Source organism: Chenopodium album, chromosome 13 (genome assembly GCF_948465745.1).
Source record: "Chenopodium album chromosome 13, dcCheAlbu1.1, whole genome shotgun sequence".
Taxonomy (NCBI): domain Eukaryota; kingdom Viridiplantae; phylum Streptophyta; class Magnoliopsida; order Caryophyllales; family Amaranthaceae; genus Chenopodium; species Chenopodium album.
In genome coordinates this window covers 17001376-17022928 of record NC_137846.1, presented here as the reverse complement: position 1 = coordinate 17022928, position 21553 = coordinate 17001376, and the positions used below count along the sequence as shown (strand labels likewise).

Sequence of the window (21553 nt, the reverse complement as noted above, 5' to 3'; positions counted from 1 at the left end):
TAATAATAAAAAAATATTATTAGTTAAAATTTTGTGGCACTATATTTTAGCCCGGAGAAATAGAGCAGTTACAAAAATAGAAGGAGCGAGTATATACTTTTTTTTCATGTGTTTGTCACAATTCAGTGCAAGTATGTGTCAAATATGAATATGAGTTCTAAAGTATGACTGGACATTGACTTGAAATATAATTATTTACAAAATTACTAACAAATTGATTTGCCAAATGTAAAAGTTAGTTGTCAATCTCAAATTATCTAACATGCAAGTTTCAGCGTCTGATTAAATTCATGTTGCGTACATGCTCACCACACATTAGTTTTAAAATACAATTAACCATACCACTAAATTGAATCTTTCCCATCATCATTAACATAATCTTTCTTTAGATTTATAGAATCTGGTGAAGGAGAATATAAATTTAGAAATAATATACGATGGAAAGACAAAAAAATGTAGTACTAGTTACTAGGAAATAAAGGGGGAAAATGCTTAAAAACAAAGGAAGGTTTGGGATAGCTTTCAAATTGAAAATGACAACAGTAAAAGGGATTGATAAAAGGAAAATATAAAAAAAGTAAAGAAAAGAATGCAATATGGAGGGGAGAGGGGAAAGGTTTAGACTTTAGACTAATGAAGACCATCTTTTCTTTCTTTCTCTTTCATACACTCATTCAATTCAACCAAATATTACTTTATTTTTTGTCATTCTAATTTCAATTTTTTTTAATAATACTGTACACAATACAAGTAGGAAGGACTTTAAAAGAGAAGTGTCTTCAACCTATGGAGCCCCATACGAATCAAGCTGAATTCGTATCCGTTCCATGTCATAATTACTGGTGCTAAAAACTACCCTGACCTATAACAACCTGACTTAATCCAATTCAAAATTTAATTTGTATGAGCACGTACATAATACAACATGTCCCATATCCAAAGTAATTCGATCTAAATCGGACAGATTACCATAAACGACACTCGTAACTCATAACTTTTAAGATATATAAACCTTGACCACAGCTGACACAATATACATCATGTCCACATCAACGTAATTCAATCTAATCCGGACAAATAATTATAACTGACACTCATACCTCTTGATACACAAACCCTGACCACAACTGGCACAATAACATAACATGTCCCACCTCCAAGTAATCTGGCCTAATTCTGACAAATTACAATAACAGACACTCGTAACTCTTAAGAAACTCTGACCACAACTAACAGATCAGATTTCCCACATCCAAAACAATCCGGCGAGAAACATGACAATACCATAAACACATACTCATAAATCTTAAAAAACCTTGAGCATAACCGCCGACAGATGTCCCACATCCAAAACAATCCGGCAAGAAACATGGCAATACCATAACATACACAAACAACTCTCAACTCTTAAGATACAAAACCTTAACCGCCAAATTGAGCATGTGAATACATTTATACTCGATAAATAAATACTCTATAGAGAGCTTATTTGATTAATCAAACAATCCTTGATTATGTGTGTATTTTCTCTTTATTATACTCATCTAAACACAATCTATCTTTATTCTTTAAGAAGAAGAGGGGTTCAATAATTTGATAATATTTTGATGGGCAAAAATCCGTACCCTCATTCTGACAACGACCACTGAAGGATGGGGGCACATGCCTGCTGTCATATCAGTGCGGAAGCATCAGCAACCCAACGCACGGTCACGATTTACTGCGTACGGCTTTTCCTACGGTTCTGATTTCCCCTTTTTCCATAAACATGCACCCTCTCTTTCTTTCTTTCTCTCTCTTCTTCATTTTTTTCAAATGAAATTGTGAAAATCTATTTATTTTTGTTAATTATTACATAAAATTAAAATTAAATACTACCAAAATATCCTCCTCTTCTTCTCTCTTTCTTTTCCTGCTTCCTCTTCATACCCAATTTTCTCTCTCCTCTGCTCATACTACTGCCTGCTCAGGTCGACTTCTGGTCGGGTGGTTGCTTCATAATCTTGTTCTTGGTTTAATAATTAATAAAAAAAACCAAAAAAATTAGGGAAAACCCAGAAAAATTAAAAAAAAGAGGGAGTTTTTTGGTTTCTGTTTGATGGGGTTTTAAAGTTCATCATGCCTTGAAACTCGAGCTTTCATTGTATCAAGCTAGTTAACAAGGCAAATATAAATATTATAAAATACCCTGTTTGTTTAATAAGAAAAGGTGAAGAAATAGTTTGGTGATTGTTACTTATTTGATGAAGTGGGTTTTTGGTAAAAAGAGGTTTAATTAGTGGTTTTTGAAAAAATTGATGTGGGTTTGGTTTAGTTTGGTGAAATGTGGGGTTTTTGACCCAAATTTGGGGGATTTATGTAGTTTTAGGGTAGTGAAATTTGAAGTGTACTAATGAAGGAATGGAATGTGGTTGTAATTAGAAGAAAAAGGGTTTTTATGGGGAGTAAGGGTTTTGTATTATTGGATATGTTGAAGTGGGAGATTATAAGTTATTGCATATTAGTACAGATTGTTTGAGTTAGCTTTTTACCCAGATTAGTATTAAGTGGGATATGAAGCTTTCAACTTCAGGTTTGGGTCAGCAAGGTCATGAAGGTATTGTCATAATCTATTCTCAATTTATTACTGTATTTGTTTTTTTAGTTTAATCTGAAATTTATGCATGTTTTCATGTGATTTTATTAGATTTTACTGATTTTTATATGTCTTTATGCTTGCATAGAGATCTTTTTAGGGTATATAGAAAGTGTTATTATTGTTATTATATATGTATTGATCATGTGTTTAAATGGGATTGTGATAGGGGGTGAGAAGAAGTGTTTGAATTCAGAACTATGGCATGCTTGTGCGGGTCCTCTTGTGTGCCTACCGACTGCCGGAAGCCGTGTTGTGTACTTCCCACAGGGTCATAGTGAGCAGGTGTGGCTGCAACCATTTGTGTGTGTTTTGTGTTTGAGATAATTTGTTTGCTGCTTGTAACTTTGGTTATTGAAATTTAGGTTGCTGCTACTACCAACAGAGATATTGATGGGCAGATACCGAATTACCCCAGCTTGCCTGCACAGTTGATCTGCCAACTTCACAATGTCACAATGCATGTTTGTCCTTTACTCCTGAACTTGAATTTTATGTTTAACTCTGGTTATGCGATTTAATATTGTCAATGAAGAATGTATTGCCTTTGCGGCGGAGCAAGAAGTTCTGAGTTGTAAAACAAGAGCTACACTGAAGTTTTAAATGTTTGGGATTTCAGGCTGATGTCGAGACAGATGAAGTCTATGCTCAAATGACTTTACAGCCATTGAGTCCGGTAATTCTTCTATTATGATGGTTAAATTTGATTGAGTTGCAATGTTGCACGATCTGCTTGATCATCTGTTTAGCAAAGCCATTAATCTCTTTATGGTTCATGTGTGCAGCAAGAGCAAAAGGACATTTATCTTCCTGCAGATTTTGGGATCCCTAGCAGGCAGCCCACCAATTACTTTTGCAAAACATTGACAGCTAGTGACACAAGTACTCATGGAGGATTTTCTGTTCCTCGTCGTGCAGCTGAGAAAGTTTTTCCCCCACTGGTAACATCTTTGGTTCCTATTATGTTCTAATTTTGTCCCCTTCTTTTATCTTATAAATTTCCTTTTAAAAAATCCTGCAGGACTATTCTCAGCAGCCACCTGCTCAAGAGCTGATTGCTAGGGATCTGCATGATGTTGAGTGGAAGTTTAGGCATATTTTTCGAGGTATATGCTTTCTGCTTTTAGTTAGCGTCTATAACTTGAAAGTTTAATATTTTAATAATTATTATTATCATTTAAGATGTACGGTGAGCTTCTTGTATTGTACTTTTGAACCAACCTGTGCCAAAATCAGCAGAGAACTGTTAGCTCATTTTAACTCTTTCTTTCCTAAGAAAAGGAAATTTGAGAATTTCAATCAGTATTTCTTAATAATGACCTAAGTCAACTATCCGTAACTGATGTCTTAATAAAATTGTTGCTGTTTTCAATCAAGGGAAGAGTAATAGAGGAAAGTGATCATAGCCTCTTTCTTGTCCCCTGTAATTCATCAAATAAATTTCGGAAGTATAGAAATACTGATTGGGTAGCTTATCTAGTCTTTTCTTTCCTTTCATTATGCTTTAGCATACATGTATCTGTAAGAATAAATTTTTTTTGACATAGTTTTGCTATGCTGTCTGAAACAATAGTCATTGCTATGTTGTGCTAGACATTGTGCTCAGCATCTGAATGGTGGGAAGGAAGAGTGGTGTATGGGTGCAAGGTGTTGAACTGATAGTAGAACCAAGTAATCATGATCTATGATGGAGCTCTAGCATAAGATCTTCGTTGTGGAAGTTGATCTGGGATTCTTTTCTTTCCTTGGGCTACAACTATATAGTGACCTGAAGAAGTTGGAAAAGGAGTACTATGTATCTTCTTTCCAAGATTAGGGCTATACTTGTGGGATTAAAACTGTCAACTTGTACCAGGGATGAAGCCAGAAAATTATTCCAACTGGGGCCAATTTTTTCAAAAAGAATATAGAAAAAAAAGTAGTTTTATGAAAAAAAGCAAATGCTGCTAGTGAAAAATAATAAAGGTGCTAAAAATACTTGTTGGTGTTGGTATAACTAATTACTAATAGGATTTGATCACCAGACTCTAGACCCCTTACGTTCATAAGAGATTCCAAAAATACACTTAACACTGAAGCAAAACCCAAACTGTAGTGGTAGTATTGAAAATAATCTTGTACAAGTAGTGACAAGGCCTCCTTAGGCCCTAAGACAGCTCCTCCCCTTCTTGTAACTGTGATATCTGTAAAGTAGATGTCATATTCCTGTTATTTTTGGTTGCTCCTGGCATAAGAAGGTTCTCTGATATATGAATAGAAAATTTATAATTATATATGTGAGTGCTTCATGTGTTAGTTATCACCAGTATGGAGTGGCTCATACATATCCACAAATGATATTGATGCTTATCTAGCCATGTTTCAATGACTTCTGCTGAACCAAATTTGATTGTGATAAATGCCTCTAAGGACAAATAGTTTTCAATGGGTTCTTTGTGGCAAGATCTGGTTAAGTTTTCAGATCTTCGCAGAGTATGAATTTCTTCCACAAGTTTCAACTTGTTTTTTAAATTTAATTTTTATTTCAACTTGTTGTGTATGTGAGAATGAGTTCAAAGTTGGGGTTCAATTTTTAATGCAAGGGGTAATATATGCCGAATCAGTATTACGACTGGTCTAGCCATATTGTATTAGTTGAATTGATGGGTGGAATCATGCTAAGTATATGTTAGGTGATTGGCTGCTGAATATCTTCCATACTTTTTAGTTGTACGATCTTAATTTTCATTTTTGCCAAAGGACAGTTTTGACCATTAGTAATAGTATCTATATTTGGAAATATATATAGACATAAATGTAATGACCTTATACTTGAAAGCTTTTGTTTTTATATACAAGTAAAAAGAATATGGTCAAAGTGTTGTTTGGGAATAGTGCAGAAGTCGTGGTAAATGATGTGTATTTAGTTCCGGCCTCAAAATGACATGATAGTGTTATTAACTTATTATACATGCAAAAGCTGTTTTTCTCAGTCAAAATCAGGTTCTTTCTTGTGTCATCACTTAGTTTTTAGGGAGATGATTATGAAACTCTCTCCTAATAGGCTAATACTTTGGGTACATCAATAACTTGATTAGTCTTGTTCTCCTATACAACTGGTACTTAGAAAAATGAAACATTGTCTTGTTCTCCTATACAGCTTCAGATTCTAATTGTACATGCAAACAGTTAACTTTTTTTTTCCTCAGATTCTGCCTTTGTTTCCTTGTTACCATGCTTATCCCATGGGATCTTATGCCTTGTCCAGTATATATAACGAACTCTCTATGAAGGATTTCTTTCCATGATGTTTTCTGAGCATGTACATAATTTTTTTTTAAATTTTATTTTTTATGTCTATGTCATCCCATATGCATGTTTATGTTAGCTTCCTTTAGTTCGCTAGTCTTGGCAACATGTTCAACAACCGTTGCCAAGCAACACAATGCTATGCCAGAGTTTTGGAAGATTGTGATAGTATTTGCTTTTACCTCTATTGGGAAAATAGTTGAGAGACTGTTTCTGGAAGAACTTTCAATAATTTTACCTAGTTTGAGAAAATAGTTGAGAGACTGTTTCTGATAGAACATTCAGTAATTTGTTAACTTATGTTCTCCGAGATTGGAGGACAGGAATGCACATCTATTTGGTGCTTGAATTGTATACTAGTATATGGTATCTGTTTCCATTTGGGCTTATTATAGTTGTGTTTGCTGTTGCTTAATTCATCTCATGACATACCAAAAATAAAAGGTGTGTGTGTGTGTGTTAATGTGTTTGTATGTGATTTTCCAGTATTCTGATACCCTGTTTGTCTGATTTGTAGGACCTTCTAGTTATATCTTTATTTAACAATTCACTCTTTATCTTATGCAGGACAGCCTAAAAGGCATCTTCTTACTACAGGGTGGAGTGTCTTTGTCAGTGCTAAAAGGCTTGTTGCTGGAGATTCTGTTCTGTTTATATGGTAATGTATTTTCTTTTCTTTTTTTTTTTCCCTTGGAGAATTCATGGTTGATTAGTTGTATGCCTTAGTTTTATCTGGAACTCATGGATTTACATCTGAACTTAGGAATGAGAAGAACCAACTGCTTCTGGGAATTCGCCGGGCCACTCGACCTCAAACTGTGATGCCTTCATCTGTTTTATCAAGTGACAGTATGCATATAGGACTTCTAGCAGCTGCAGCTCATGCTGCTAATACTAATAGTTGTTTTACCGTCTTCTTTAACCCAAGGTCAGTACCTTATCCTAATTGTCTTGTTCTCCTTGCTCTTGGTTTTCCATGGTTGGTTTCTTGGACTTCTTTGACTATTTGGTTTTCTTTTCCCTTCTAAGTTCTAACTCATCGTGTTTATTGTTTTCAGGGCAAGCCCATCTGAGTTCATCATACCTTTGTCAAAATATGTTAAAGCTGTGTATCACACACGTGTTTCTGTGGGGATGCGATTTCGTATGCTGTTTGAGACTGAAGAATCAAGTGTCCGCAGGTAGAATCCCCATACCAATTACTGATAGCATTTGTTTATTCCCATAAATATATGTGGATTAATCTATGGCTAGAATGAATACCTAGCGTTCAATCATCTGTGACACACCTTCCCCCGTTCTTTTATAATTGACCTGTTTCATATATCTTTTCTTGTGTGTGTATCTCAAAAACGGTCAAAAAAGAGAGTATGTGAACAGTGGCAAAGTCAAACTGGATAAAGTAAAATAGATCGGAGGAAGTATTAAGTTCCTTGATGGTATCTTAGAAAGTTAGAATACCTCTGACTTGCCTTCATTCTGAATCACAGTCACCAGGTCATGCTTACAACAATTCAACATGTTTTTGAAATGAATAGTTTCTTTCTCTGCACTTTGTGCTTTCTATGACTTGCACAAGTAACGGCTTATCTCTTTTTTTTTTTTTTTTTTTTTTTTTTTTTTTACTTCAGTCTCCATTCTAAAGTTCTTTGTTCATCGTACAATACAGTGATTATGAATTGCTAACATGTCATGATGTCTTTATGGAGAAGTTTTTTCTGCTGCAATTATAAAGTATTCGTGAATCTAAATTCTGTCATCTAATCTGTAGAACCATATGGCTACTTCACTGACAAATTGACTCCTATCATTTCAGTATATGTTTGTGTTGCTCATTATACTAATTGCTTCACCCTCATAATTTGCAGATACATGGGTACCATCACTGGTATTAGTGACTTAGATTCTGTTCGTTGGCCAAATTCTCACTGGAGATCTGTGAAGGTATCATCGATATACAGTTTTATTCATTAGTTAATATTCTGCATCTTAACCTTCTGTTAGATTTTTACTTCCCATCCATTTATGTCCACTTCAAATACTTTTGACTGAGGAGTGAGGAGAAACATAATTCTGCAAATTTTCAAAATCGCTCATCTCATGGAATTGATATCCTGAGTAGTTTTCTACTGATTGTTGCATGCTAATGCCTAAAAGCCTCCACATATTAACATTTTGTTGGATAGTTAAAATGGGTTATTCCTTGTTTGCTATATTTCAGCATCACTTTTAAATGAATAGGGTGCATATGGGTCTGGCAGACGACTAAACCTACTTATCTAGAGTTCATGCAAATCCTGAATTACAGTTGTGTTTGTCAACCTTTATCATAGATCTAGCTCTCCTCATAATTTTATTAGATGATTTTTCTTTGTGCTGTCCTTTCTGTTACAGTTCTCAAAATCTACTGCCACTTTACCATACTTACTCTCAAAATTGACTTAGTTCTAAGTCAAAAGCTCTCTTAAACATGGTATTACCTTTCACATACAACTTGTATTAGATTATCTTATCGTGTTTAAATTCGATGTTTTTGTGCAGGTTGGTTGGGATGAATCAACTGCTGGTGAGAGACAACCACGAGTGTCATTATGGGAGATTGAGCCGTTGACAACCTTCCCCATGTATCCATCTCTTTTTCCATTAAGGCTCAAAAGACCTTGGCATGCTGGCACTTCATCATTGTCAGGTAGTAGTATTGATTTCCCTTTAACTCTTTCTTTCTAGTGTTATTTTCTCTTTTTCATTATTTGTGTGGCAACAAGAAACCTATACAAATTTAAAGCATACTACTATACTAGTAGAAGTTAGCAATGGCTGGCAGGCTGTTGGTTACAATTGAAGGGAGAAAGGAAAATGGACAGACACAATTTACGTAATCTGTTTGTCTTGTTTGATGTAAGCTAATAGTTTAAGGACATAGTATTGAATTTTGTGTATAATGCAGAAGAAAATATTCCACTTGAATGTTTATGTTAATGTATCTCCATTTACAAGTATGCATATATCTTCTTTAGTTTTCATTATCATTCATGCCTACATATCTTTGAAGTTATGAATGGTATTGACAACTGTAAAAGAAAAACACATGTTTTACCAGTGAGGCAGTGAAGATGCATTACCTTGGACGTTCATGTAGGACTTGGGACCTATTAAATCTTACAAAATTAGCGTTTCTTAATTTATTACTCCCTCAGTCCCTCTCACACTTCCTTGATATGAATATGGATGCACCAAATTGCTTTTTAAAAACACCTATTTCGTTCCCCACAATACCTATTTGGGGCAGAGGATGCTTTCTTCATTCTTCTCTTAATTTATTTGCTACCTTATTGTCAAAAATAACAAGGGATGGAAGGACTAGGTGTATGGTATACCCAACTTGGCCATAGAATTGACTTTTTTTTATAAACTTCAGAGATCTGCTGGGGAAAGAAACTAAATGCAAATAATTTTTTTAAAGAGGTCATTGGCTAATTAAAAGATCAAGTATTGTGTGTGTTCTTTATTTGTATACTTGAAGCTAATTCTCAAGTTTATATAATGTCAATCGTAGCCTCATTGATGCAATAGCATCAAAGTTTTACAGTTTAATGTTTTCTTATCTGGCAATGTAAGGTTTTGGATACAGATATCTTGATACTTTGTACTTGATATGGGCAATTGAACATTTTGAAATGAGGCATGTGGGATTGAATTAACCATTGTGAAAAGTATAACCTATAGATATTCAGAATTCCAAACAATTTGCCTTTGCTGCCCTTAGAATTATCTTTGGGCTTTATGGCTCATATCTGTTTCTCTTGAAGGGGGAATTATTTTTGCTAGGGTTATGATATCTCTTCCTGTTTTAACGTGGGTTGTTGTCTTAATTCTAAGGATCTACTGACAAATGAAAAGGCTTTGGTTATATGTTTACCAAAATTATCTGTTTAATTTCATCTTGCAGATAATATAGATGATGCTGCGAACAGCTTAATGTGGTTGAGAGGACAAGGTGGAGAGCAAGGTCTTAATTCCATGAATTTCCAATCCCTTGGAATGTTTCCTTGGATGCAGACAAGAGTTGACAATATGCTTCCACTTGGCAATCAGAACCAGCAATATCAAGCCTTTTTGTCATCCAATTTTCAAAATTTAAGAGGTGGTGGTGATGTTCTAAATCCCCAAATGATGCAATTTCAACAGCCTATGCAATACCTCCCGCAATCAACCAGTCAACTTCCCATGTTGCAACAGCAGCAACAAATGATTCATCCGTCAATTGCCCAACAGTTCATGCAAGGGCAGTCCCAAGTTTCCAAGGATAACCTTCCTCAGCGTGTTCTCCCACAGGAGTACTTCAAACATAATGAGGGACTAGCAAATCAGCAGTTATGTGGCCCTGAAGCATTTTCACTTTCGAATAATGGAATGCAAAGCAGGCAGCAACATACTATGTCATCATCACTTGGAAAAGCAGACACTAGCACTGCAAATGCTGAGCTATCCACTCATTCTCCTGTACAAAACATTATGTCGTCCACATGTACTGAAGGGATTAGTAATTTGTCTGACATGTCGAATGTAAATCATACAATGTTAAATGAACAGACTTCCCACAATCCCTTAGTATCATTGAATTCGTATACACCCGCTAATGCCTTTGGGGATGCTGTCTCACTACCTCCATACCCCGGGAAAGAGGCTTCGTTGGAGACTGGAAATTGTAGCTTAGATGTGCAGAATCACAATGTATTTGGTGCTAATCTTGATTCTTCTGGACTGGTGTTGCCGATGACAATGCCGACCACTTATCGTACTTCTTCAAATGATACAGATTTGTGTTCAATACCATCTGGTGCTTCAGGGTTTCAACTCTCAATGTATGGTTGTAATAGCAACTCCCCTGAGTTGCACAGTGAAGGGCAGGGTGACCTGTCAACCCCAACAAGAACATTTGTCAAGGTACATGCTCTGGAAATCACAAAGAAATAACTGTTTTGCCATTTATCCATAGTATCATGGAGTAATAATGGTATTTCTTGGTTTCAGGTGTATAAATCTGGATCAGTTGGGCGTTCGTTAGACATCTCCCGGTTCAGCAGTTATCATGAGCTGCGCGAGGAGCTGGGTCAGATGTTTGGAATTGAGGGAAAGCTCGATGACCCTCTGAGATCAGGCTGGCAGCTTGTATTTGTCGACAGGGAGAACGATGTGCTTCTCCTTGGAGACGATCCATGGGAGTAAGTAATCTTTGTTTCCAGTTGTTTGATGAACACACATTTTGCTGCTGACTTCATTTATTCTTGTATTGTTGAGTCTGTTCTTTGTTGCATCAATCAATCAAAGCCTTAATCCCATAAGCGGGGTTTCTTTGTTGCATGCTTTATATTATTCATGATTTTTGTTGAGTTCTTCTTTGGTCTCTGTATACCTTTGTCCACCCTCGTCTTTGGTATTTGCTTGCCGCCCTTGTTCTGTTTTCATTCTGTGTATTCTATTGGAATTTTTTTCACACTTTATCTGTTGAATTACTTTTTTTTTTCCCCTGCTCCTGCTTGTTATAGATATTTGCTTCTTTCCCTTCCTGGATTTTTGTAACAAGCTACTTGTAATTTTCTCTTACAGGGCATTCGTGTACAATGTCTCTTATATTAAAATACTTTCACCTGAGGATGTTCAGAAGTTGGGGAAGCACGGGACTGAGACGTACTCATAGATTTGCCGTTAGAAAGATGCAGATTGAAGTTACAGTATAGTCCCCGCTCCAAGTCTACCCTCTTCCATATATCAAGCAAGTGAAGATAAAATCTTTTTATTAATTTACTACAGCATGTCCTGAGTACTACTAACTCAGCTTCTGGGAGGCATCATGCCTTAAAATTCTAAACATCAAATTAGTAGTTTTTGTTCAGATACACATTTTGTAGCTCACCTGAAGTTTATGTTCTGAGCTCTCGCAGGATCTATGTAGAAACTGTTATAATTTGTAGCCATTTTGGGTGAGTAAGATTTCCTTGACCAGGTTCGTGTACAACCGGTCTTGAAATTGTTGTTATGATAGTAGAATTTGAGAATCTATTGCTATAATGTCGTCGCCTTTTTCTATGTTTCTTCCTTTAATTTCTTTCCATGCCTCAAAATAGCTGCGACGAGTTTCGTTGTTGCTTGCAAATTCTTACAAGCTTAAAGATGAATATATTCATGATAAAACTATTTATTTATGTTGTTGTATTTGATTTACTGCAGATGACAGAGAAATTTTTTTTGGACATAATCCAGTAATTTAGGATTTTGAACAGGAACTTGTTGGTATGATATCCAAAATCCTGTCCAGAATATCCAGAAAACAAGCAAATGATTACAACTAGCCTTATCCAAAATCTATAATTAACTTGTGCAAAGGTTGACCAATCCATTTTATAAGTTTAATTAATAGAATTATCTTAATCAATGTCACGAGTCAATATTGCTTTGACTATTGGTTGGACCAGTGTTGAAGTGTTTTCTAGTTTGCATTCAACTTACTAGTAAACATTTTTGAAAGGATAGAATAAGATCAATAAAATCCTTGTGTTTAGATTAATTAAGATGCATTACTATCAATTTATTTTTGTTGAGCTAAACTTTTATTTTTATTTTTATTTTTTTTTATTTTGAAAAATCTATACTTATATACTAAAGTAATCCCCGTAGTTATCCCCTAAATACACGTGTCATCACCATATAAAAAAATTCTTTTTTTTTGTTATTGATATAAGTTTGTTACTATATCTAAAGGAGAAGTTTTTGCGGGGGTGATATCCAACAATAATAATTTAATAAAATTAAAAAATATAGTGGTATTGCATAAAATTTTACGTAAAATTATTGAATATTATTTAGGATATCATCAAAATGGTTTTTTTTTCCAACCTGTACAACATAAATAGTGAGTACTTTTTTTTTATTAAGAAAAGAGTAGCTTTTATATTACGAATACTAAAATCTTATTAATTCTTCCATCTCACTAATGTAATTTAAACATTGAGATTATTCTTATGGTATATCACAATGTTTATTGTTTTTTTTTTTATTCTTCCATCTCACATCTAATGATTTGTTTTGTTTAGTTTCTAATAAATAAATAGTAAAATATTATCTCTTTCAAAAAAAAATAGTAAAATATTATTGTAAAACCGTGCAAAGTACTAAATTGAACTAGTGAACTAATATTATTGTTTTGAACGGTTTTGGAACTAGTGTTGAGCTAAACTTATTAATACTAAACTAGCTATTGGACCCGTTCTACGCACGGGTTATGCTTAAATTATAAATTTATTTGAAACTTTACAAATTATCTTGTCACCAAAAAAAAAAAAACCCTTTACAAATTATTTGAATGAATTTATTTTATCGTCTTTTGACATATTATAATATTTTATGAATTAGTGGTAATAGACTAATAGTTGTAGAAAAAATGGCTTAAATTCGTAAAATCATATCTCTATCGCATGATATATTAATCAACAATTTGTATAAAAAACTACTTTGTAAATACCAAACACTTAATATAATTTTACAATTTTTACATCAAATGTGAATGCATGATATTCTTCTTTAGTCTTTACCAATATATGTCTCTTATATTGCGCTTAATATCTTCAAAATTAAAGCCCCATGACACGCAAAAAATGTCATCCTATGGAATTTCCATAGTATTCTTGCCACCTCAATATTTTCCTTTTCAATCATCATCCTCATTGTTGTAGATATTTCACATAGAATTTTGAGAGACGTTTCTCTAATTTTTTAGTTTTTGAAACTTAATGAGTGTGAAAAAATCTTTATTGAAAATTTGTATTTATATAAGAAGAGGGGGAAGATAAGGGGTCAAATTAAAGAAATGAATTATGAATGTGAATAAATTGAATTGATAGATGGAATAATGAGAAGAGGAGAAGGTTTAGGAAATTTAATTTGTTATTGAATTAAAATAAAGATTACAAAATATAAAAGTTATTGAGAAATAAAGGGGGAGATGAAGATAGAATTTCTTTGAAAACATAAGAAGGGAGAATGAATAAAGAAAGGTGAGAAAAAATGATGACATGTGTCAATTTTGGTTTGTGTTTTTAAATACTAAAGTATAGAAGTATAGATTGTATATATAACTGGCGTTTCAAAGTTTTATTTTTTCAAATAGGACTTCCAAATTGTGACAGTTTTCAAAATTATTTCTTTGACCAATGTTAGTGTTGATGACGGATCTTGAAATTCAATTGTGCTCAAAGATTGAGAAATTACTACAGTATAAATAAATTTATCAATATTTTTCACCCACTAATACTTTTACCCTTTTACCCTCTCCTATTACTGATACTTTTAAATTCTTTTGAAAACTTTGTTCATTTGTCATAACAAACCTTGACCATAACTGACACAACAAACAGTCCCACATTCAAAATAATCTGGCGAAAACATGACAATACATAATTGACACTCGTAAATCTTAAGAAACCTTGATCATAACTAATAAATGTCCCACATCTAATATAATCCGGCTAAAACATGACAATACCATAAACTGTAAATCTTAAGAAACCCTAACACAACTGACAGATTTCTCACATTCAAAACAATCCAACGAGAAACATGACAATATATCATAAGAAACACTCACAACTCTTAATTCTTAAGTTACAAAACCTTGACCACCAGTCGAGCAGGTGAATTCATTTATACTCGATATAAATACTCCATAGAGTTTATTTAATCAATTAAATAATCCTTAATTATGAGTGTATTTCTCTTTATTATATAAATCTAAACACATCTATCTCCAAGAAGAAGAGGGTTAAAAAAAAATAGAAAATTCCGAAAAAAAGAGAGAAAATAATTAGTCATGATCAAAATCTACACATATAGTAATTGAACATAGTAATTAGTAATAGCAGTTGATAATTTGGGTTGAAAAAAGACAAGCTGACAATTTGTATATGGACCCCCTATTATCTCACCACATATTATCCCTTTCTCTGTTCTTCTTCACCAAAATTAGATGAGCTCAAGCTCTCAACTCCTACTTTTCTCCCAAATTTCTAAGGTAATACTCTCACTTTCTCTCTACCTCAATACGCCACTGCTCTGTGACAACTGGTTTGGTTAATTGTTTCGTCGATTTGGATTCTTTATAATGCTCCATAACCCCATTACTTGATGTTATTGAAGAAACTATGAAATGGGGTTATGCAACACTGCAATGTATTCACACTGATATAACATCCCATTTGTGCTTGGACCGTCGTATTATCATTATTCTTGTCATATGCTTTTATATGTGCTGCTGCATCCATTAGTATACTTCAGTTTATGATTTCATGTAATCAAATGTAATGAAAAGTCAAGTTATCCTGACAATAACAAATGTTCTGTGTTTTTTTCAGAGGGAAACGAAGCATGAATGAACTGGTAGTTTAGTGCAGTCTGATCATCAGATATCTTTCTGCTCTATGGCGCTTGCTTCGTTGGTTGTCGGAGCACGTATGCAATATGTTACTCCTGTATTCACCTGCTGCACAATGTCCTCTCCGACTGTCAAGTTGAATCCTCCTGAACTTGTGTCCTGTATCAGCAGAAGAGTGGGAGTCATAACAGTAATGACTTCATTATTCTTAACAACAGAAGCAATTATGAGTGATAAAACTGCAAAGAGTCTTGACTTCAGGATAACTGTCCCTGACCAAACAGTTGAGGAGGCTCAGAGTGTAGTCAGAGATCACGCGCAGGGGTTATTAGATGTCAAGTTGCTTTTAGACTCGGAATATTGGAGAGACGCACAACAAGAATTACGAAAGAATTCATCATACCTGAAACAAGACTTCTACACGATTATTCAGAGCAAAGAGGGTAGCGCCAGGCCTCTCCTGAGGAGGCTCTATGCTAATTTATTCAATAATGTTACCAAGGTACCGTGTTAGCTGCCTATTTGAACTTATATAAACTTGCTGGGTCTGATTTTAATCTGTCCGAACTTATTATGTATGCACAATGCAGTTGGATTATGCTGCAAGAGACAAGGATGTTGCACGAGTCCAGGAATGTTACAACAACGTTGCTGCTGCTCTGAAAGACTTTATGTCTAGAATATGAAAATTATTGCTGTAATTCTAAAACCCCTTTTCTTGATATGAGTAATGGCGTTTTAACCCTGTAGCTATTCTCAGTCTACTTTTGAAAGAGAGCAGAAGCACATAAACTGACGTCGGAGATTATGGCGGCCTCAAAAATGTTGTTTAAGTTTAACATTCACAGCAAATTAATGCTTGTTAATCCGACAATTACTAACAAGTATTGAATTAGTAAAGGAGGTTTGCAATGGTTTGACAGCACAAATTCCATCTGTTGCTAAAAGAGATACGAGTGTTGAATTAGTTCCCTCGTATGTTTTATCAACTTTAAACAACTGCTCATAATACAGAAAAGCTGTAACAAGTGCAACTAGTATTACAGGGGATTTATTAGAAGCCTTAGTCTGAAAACTCATAAAGTTAACTAATGTTTACTCAAAAGTTCTGCAAGGTACAACAGAAATACATCAAAAATGAAGATGTAAAGAAAAAGCATTGGAGTGTGTGTGCGACGCTTGCAGGAAAGACCAACTTGTCAAGCAATAAGAAGCTTGACTCCGAAAGAAATTGAGCAGAGCATCAGACCCAACATGGCAAAGAAACCATATTTCCTGTAAGCAAAATATAGAAACAGTTAGTTTCTAGCAGTTCAATAGACTTGGAAACAAGTCAAGCAACAGTCTCTTTTTGAAAGGGGGGAAAAAAACAAATATCACATCATATATATAAGATCTGACAGTTTATGAAGAAATTTGAGCTCAGGACCTAAGGAAAGACCTAGCTATTTTTTTTTACATGTATTCATCGGTTAACATACTAGGAAGTAGGAACATGACAATATTGTCCTATACTACTCAGACTATGATATTTGTATCGGACAAATGCCAGCTTAAACAACCTAACAACAAAACACCAATAAGGCAACCATCAATGCTTAGTATTCTTCAGGATGATCTCTATCAAATGCAATTCAGTGTGGTCAGCCAATATGAAAATTTCTATGTTGGCTCAAATACAGGATTAGATATCCAAATTCTCATCTGTAAGAGAATGTAGAAGGCATAACGTGAGTACTCGAGATGACATAGATATTCTCAATGCAGACTTAAATGTCATGTTCAAGTAACATAGATATCATCAATGCAGTCCTCTCACGGTGAAATAGTTCAGAACAATTTAGTGACATTAAAAATTATCCCTAGATATAGTGAAAATCAACCCTTAAAATAGCAACAGTCACCCCAGTCTCATAATCAGTTATTGTGCGACTGTCTCACATACAAGGTGAACCCCATAAATAATCCATTGTACTTGCAGCCTTGCAGGAAGATTATTTCTGTTATACAGCTGAATATTTGAATGTGGAAACTTAAACTACCCAGACTATTCATCACAAATATGGAGTTTAAGACATTTCAATAATTTCTTTAACAAATCAGGATGAAGAATTCCTCTTCCATTCATATTTGGTTCTTATCTAGAATACATTGTCTCCAACAGAACGGTCCATAAGCCAGCCATTAAATATGGTTCAAAATTTTCAAGTCTAATGCTCATCTCCACAAAATTCCCTACATCTACTTCATGCAATCTAAAATTTATAAGGTTATATGGAAAGAAACAGGATAACACAAGATTAGACTATTTATCATTTTTCGATAGAACTGTTCAATAGTTAAATAATGCCTTCTATTATTGGTACTTCATAAGGTGACACAAAGGATAATAATGTGTAAAAAAAAAAAAAAAAAAAAAAAAACTGAACCCATGTTATGAACAACACCACATAGAGACCAGCTAAGATAGCTGAAATCTGCCAATTGGCTAATCAATGAGTTGCAAGCTCCTTCCTTAAGAGTGGTCACAATTAGACTTGAAACAAATCTAAAGCTTAATATAAATCAATCATACAATTGCCACATGAGTTGGTTGAACAATCAACACAAGGATCAAAACTAGAGATGAAGGACATTATAAACAAATATCTTTTGTCTAACTGCAAATGAGCCAGCCAAAAAAGTCTTCACCAATATTATATTCATCAGCTAGCAGTGTCACATGATAAAAGCCCTAAAATACTACCCAAACAATTCCGGCTATTCAGTTCCAAAAGTGAATTAAAATAATATATAGAGTGAATTAAAAAAATAGGTTGTGGTCTTGTGGAAGGTTTGAAGATCCTGCCGTTTTCTTTCTTAATTTATCCATATATATTTGGAAGTGCAATCGCTACACATTTTGTCCCAAAAAGCCAAAAACAACATATATAAATATATTAAAACAAATGTCACAATGCATCCAAAAAATAAATTAAATAAAATAAGCCAAGGAGATATATTGTAACCTCGTAATATAAACAATATGATGATAAAGACAGCAACATATGCTCATAAGAGTATATGTATAGTCACTTGCCAGTTGCCATACTAGTATCCCAGACAAGCATGGATAGAGCTTATAAGTTATTAAGGAGGGCAAATAGTAGTGGCAAAACACATTTGATGGTTCAAAAATCCAAGTTCATGACCCAAAAGGAGTGAAACTACTTGGGAAGAGTTGTGGAGGAAAGAAGAACATTTTAAGGAACAGGTAAAAAAAGAGAGAACATTTTAAGGAAAGCCTAAACGAAAACAAATAAAGGTAGTGAAGAAAAATACTCATTGACTCAAAAAGCTACTGCTACAGCAAGGGCTAGTGTGAAGGCTAAGGTCAAGGCTAGTGCTCTTTGGTTTATTCTATATCATCATTGATAAAAACAGAGCATCTTCATCTTTGAGGGGGTATATAATCAAGAGAGCTAACTTCAGTCTCACATATCTCAACTACGAAAGGTTGAAGCTCCCCTATGAAAGACTATGAGATCAATTTGTCAAGATGTAACAACAATTCAACATACAAATCAGAAAAATGATTACAAGCCAGTGGCAATATAAGTTTCAGGAAAACTAGCAAAACTAAGCGTTTCTTTATCAAATTAATGGATGGTCCATTTACTTCTTTCAAGATAGGTTACCATATTACCATTGATTATGTGCTTCCAAATTCACTCAGTAAATTCTTCACAAAACGTATACAAAGGATCAATTTTTATAAAGACACATATAACACAACTTGATACAAATTTCTAAAATGCATTAAAGTATAAACAAAGTGATATGTGTGGAACATGACATATGCCTCTTTTTTTTTTTGGGCAATTTTTGTGTGATTCTGAACTTTAACTCTCCCCATTCACATGATCACCATTCATCAATATTAATTTATAATGGGTTAGTTTCTAATTGTTGATTCGTTACGAGTAATTGTCTAGCCCGAGACCATACAATAATACTTTAATCCGCTAAGCCACGACTTGTCCCTCAATCTCAAAATGAGACAAATGAAATGGCAAAAGGAAAGAGACATACCCAACAGTTAGACGTTTCTGAGGATCACCAGATGAGTAGCCAGTGAAGTAGAAATAGCGAGAAACAATGTAAGCAACACCAAGCCCAGCACAAATACAAGGATGCCTCATTCCACCCAAAATCATCAATACGAAAAACATTGGCATCATTTCCAATGAATTCTGATGCCCTCTCTGAAATAATCATCATATAATTATACAATTTATGATTAAATTCTTTCTAAATAGTTGATCAACATTAACACTAAAGGAAGAATTCATTATTTTGGAAGAAATACCTGGACACAGTTGAAGAATTTGGCCTCCTTGTTCTCAGATTCCAATGCATATAGAGTTGGATAATAAACCTTATACCTGGAAAAAAAAATCATAATTTTAAAAAAGAGCAAAATCCCACAATAATTGATGTCAAAATAATCAAGATTAAAGCATGTACTGTTAAAAAACAATATCATAAAAATTGCCACAAAATTAAGGAAAAAGTAATCGATATGCTGATGAATACGGAGTATTAATTAAAAAGTATCCATTAGAAAATACAATATCATAGAATTAAAAACAACCAAAAAAACCCACAACAAAAGTCAAAAAACATCACAAATTTAATAACAACAAAAACCCACAACAATTGAAGTCTAATTAATCAAAATGTTCCCCTCAAAAAAAAAAAAAATCAAAATGTTAATTAGAAACAACAAAGCCTCACATGCAATCAAAGTCAAAATATTTAAAATGTTAATGAGCATTTACTAATAATTAAAATAACAAACAGAACCCAAATCATAAATTAAAATAAATGGGTGTACTTTTTTCTTGCTTTGCCGACTTGAAAAGCCATCCAAAAGTTGAAGAAACAATAGAAAACCAAAACTAAAACCACATATCCATATTCTTTAGCAAGAAATCCTTCTCCTATTGCACCCATTTTCTCACTCATTTGACCAACAAATTGACTACTTTTCTTCAAGTTTTTTTTGGGTGCTGAAGATTTTCAGAGTTTTTACTTGTATTTTATATTGTGAAATAATATTGAGGCAAAATAACCCTAGTAACAAAGATAAGATCAAATATTTCCATAAACTCTTATGCCAACTATACAATATATTCCTAACATATATATGCACAATGAATTGAATGACCGATTGAAAATTCGATGGGTGATGAAAGGGATGACGTAAGGATTAGCTTTGTTTTAAGATTGTAATTGTGGCTTTAATTTCTAAAAACTAATCAACAGATAGAGGCATAGAGCGGGTCTTCGTACAGGGTCTAGAACTTTCCTGTAAACTTCGTCTTTTTTTTCAATGTTGGGAGTACTTTTGTGGAGAAAATCAAAGTTTGTGTATGTACTTGACTTAACAATTTTTTTTTTTTTTTTTTTTTTTTTTTTACAATTTCGTAAATAAATTATTCGTAACAATTTCTCACTAAAGGTGTGTTCTGATTTACTGCTGAAATAAGGTGAACTGAATTATTTATGAGAGAAGGAAAATAGTAACTGAAATAATTGGAGCTGAATTGAAATTAAGCTAAAGGGAACATTTTTTTTTTTGAGGATAAGCTGAAGAGAACATAGTGGGTCTTATCGTGATTGATTTTATTATCGAGATTTTTTTTTTGTTGATTTATTTATGAAATTGACACATGATAAACCATCAACAAAATAAACTTGGGCATGTGATTAATAAAATAATTTGTCCATGAGATTTTTTTAACTATGTTATTTAATACTCCCTCCGTTTTTAAATACTTGCTCCATTTCTCCATGCGCGGATTTTTAGGAGAAATTGGAGAAAGTAATAAAATATGGAGGTAATGAGGTTGGTGGAAGAATAAAAAAATGTAAAAGGCAAAAGTAGTGGAGAGAATTGGATGAAAGAGAATATATGTTGGATCCACTAGGTGAGAGAAATTAATTAAATATTATAAAAGCTTTCCAAATAAGGAAATGGAGCAAGTATTTAAAAACGGCCACAAATAGAAAGTGGAGCAAGTATTTAAAAACGGAGGGAGTAACAAACATCAAAATAAATGAAGTGATCAAATTACGTCTATAATAATGTAATACGGGGTTACAAATGATAGAATAAAGGCAGCTGCAAAAGAAATGCAGTGAAACTAAGCTATAATTTT

General features: G+C 33.7%; 3 protein-coding genes across 4 annotated transcripts; 2 read left to right on the top strand and 1 right to left on the bottom strand.

Moving 5' to 3' along the window:
• The first annotated feature begins 1816 nt into the window (after positions 1-1816).
• LOC145574662 (auxin response factor 8-like) lies at positions 1817-11986 on the top strand. Of its 2 annotated transcripts, none has more exons than XM_081632501.1 (14): positions 1817-2596; positions 2805-2920; positions 3001-3099; positions 3255-3311; positions 3421-3576; positions 3657-3741; positions 6491-6581; positions 6687-6851; positions 6982-7104; positions 7792-7867; positions 8465-8612; positions 9873-10870; positions 10958-11148; positions 11534-11986. In XM_081632501.1, exons 1-14 carry the CDS (start codon positions 2554-2556, stop codon positions 11622-11624), a joined length of 2439 nt encoding a protein of 812 aa, XP_081488627.1. In that variant the 5' UTR covers positions 1817-2553; the 3' UTR covers positions 11625-11986. The 2 variants fall into 2 exon arrangements, with proteins under 2 accessions (XP_081488627.1, XP_081488626.1); XM_081632500.1 differs by having other exon boundaries at positions 8465-8615.
• Positions 11987-14924: 2938 nt separating this feature from the next.
• On the top strand, positions 14925-16253 carry LOC145574660 (psbQ-like protein 3, chloroplastic). Its single transcript, XM_081632498.1, has 3 exons — positions 14925-14990; positions 15331-15852; positions 15941-16253. Exons 2-3 carry the CDS (start codon positions 15397-15399, stop codon positions 16034-16036), a joined length of 552 nt encoding a protein of 183 aa, XP_081488624.1. The 5' UTR covers positions 14925-14990; positions 15331-15396; the 3' UTR covers positions 16037-16253.
• A 107-nt stretch (positions 16254-16360) lies between these two features.
• Positions 16361-20618, bottom strand: LOC145574661 (uncharacterized). The gene is made up of 4 exons (XM_081632499.1): positions 20227-20618; positions 19699-19774; positions 19422-19594; positions 16361-16625 (listed from the first exon to the last, which is right to left on the bottom strand). Exons 1-4 carry the CDS (start codon positions 20355-20357, stop codon positions 16550-16552), a joined length of 456 nt encoding a protein of 151 aa, XP_081488625.1. The 5' UTR covers positions 20358-20618; the 3' UTR covers positions 16361-16549.
• Between the last annotated feature and the right edge of the window lie 935 nt (positions 20619-21553).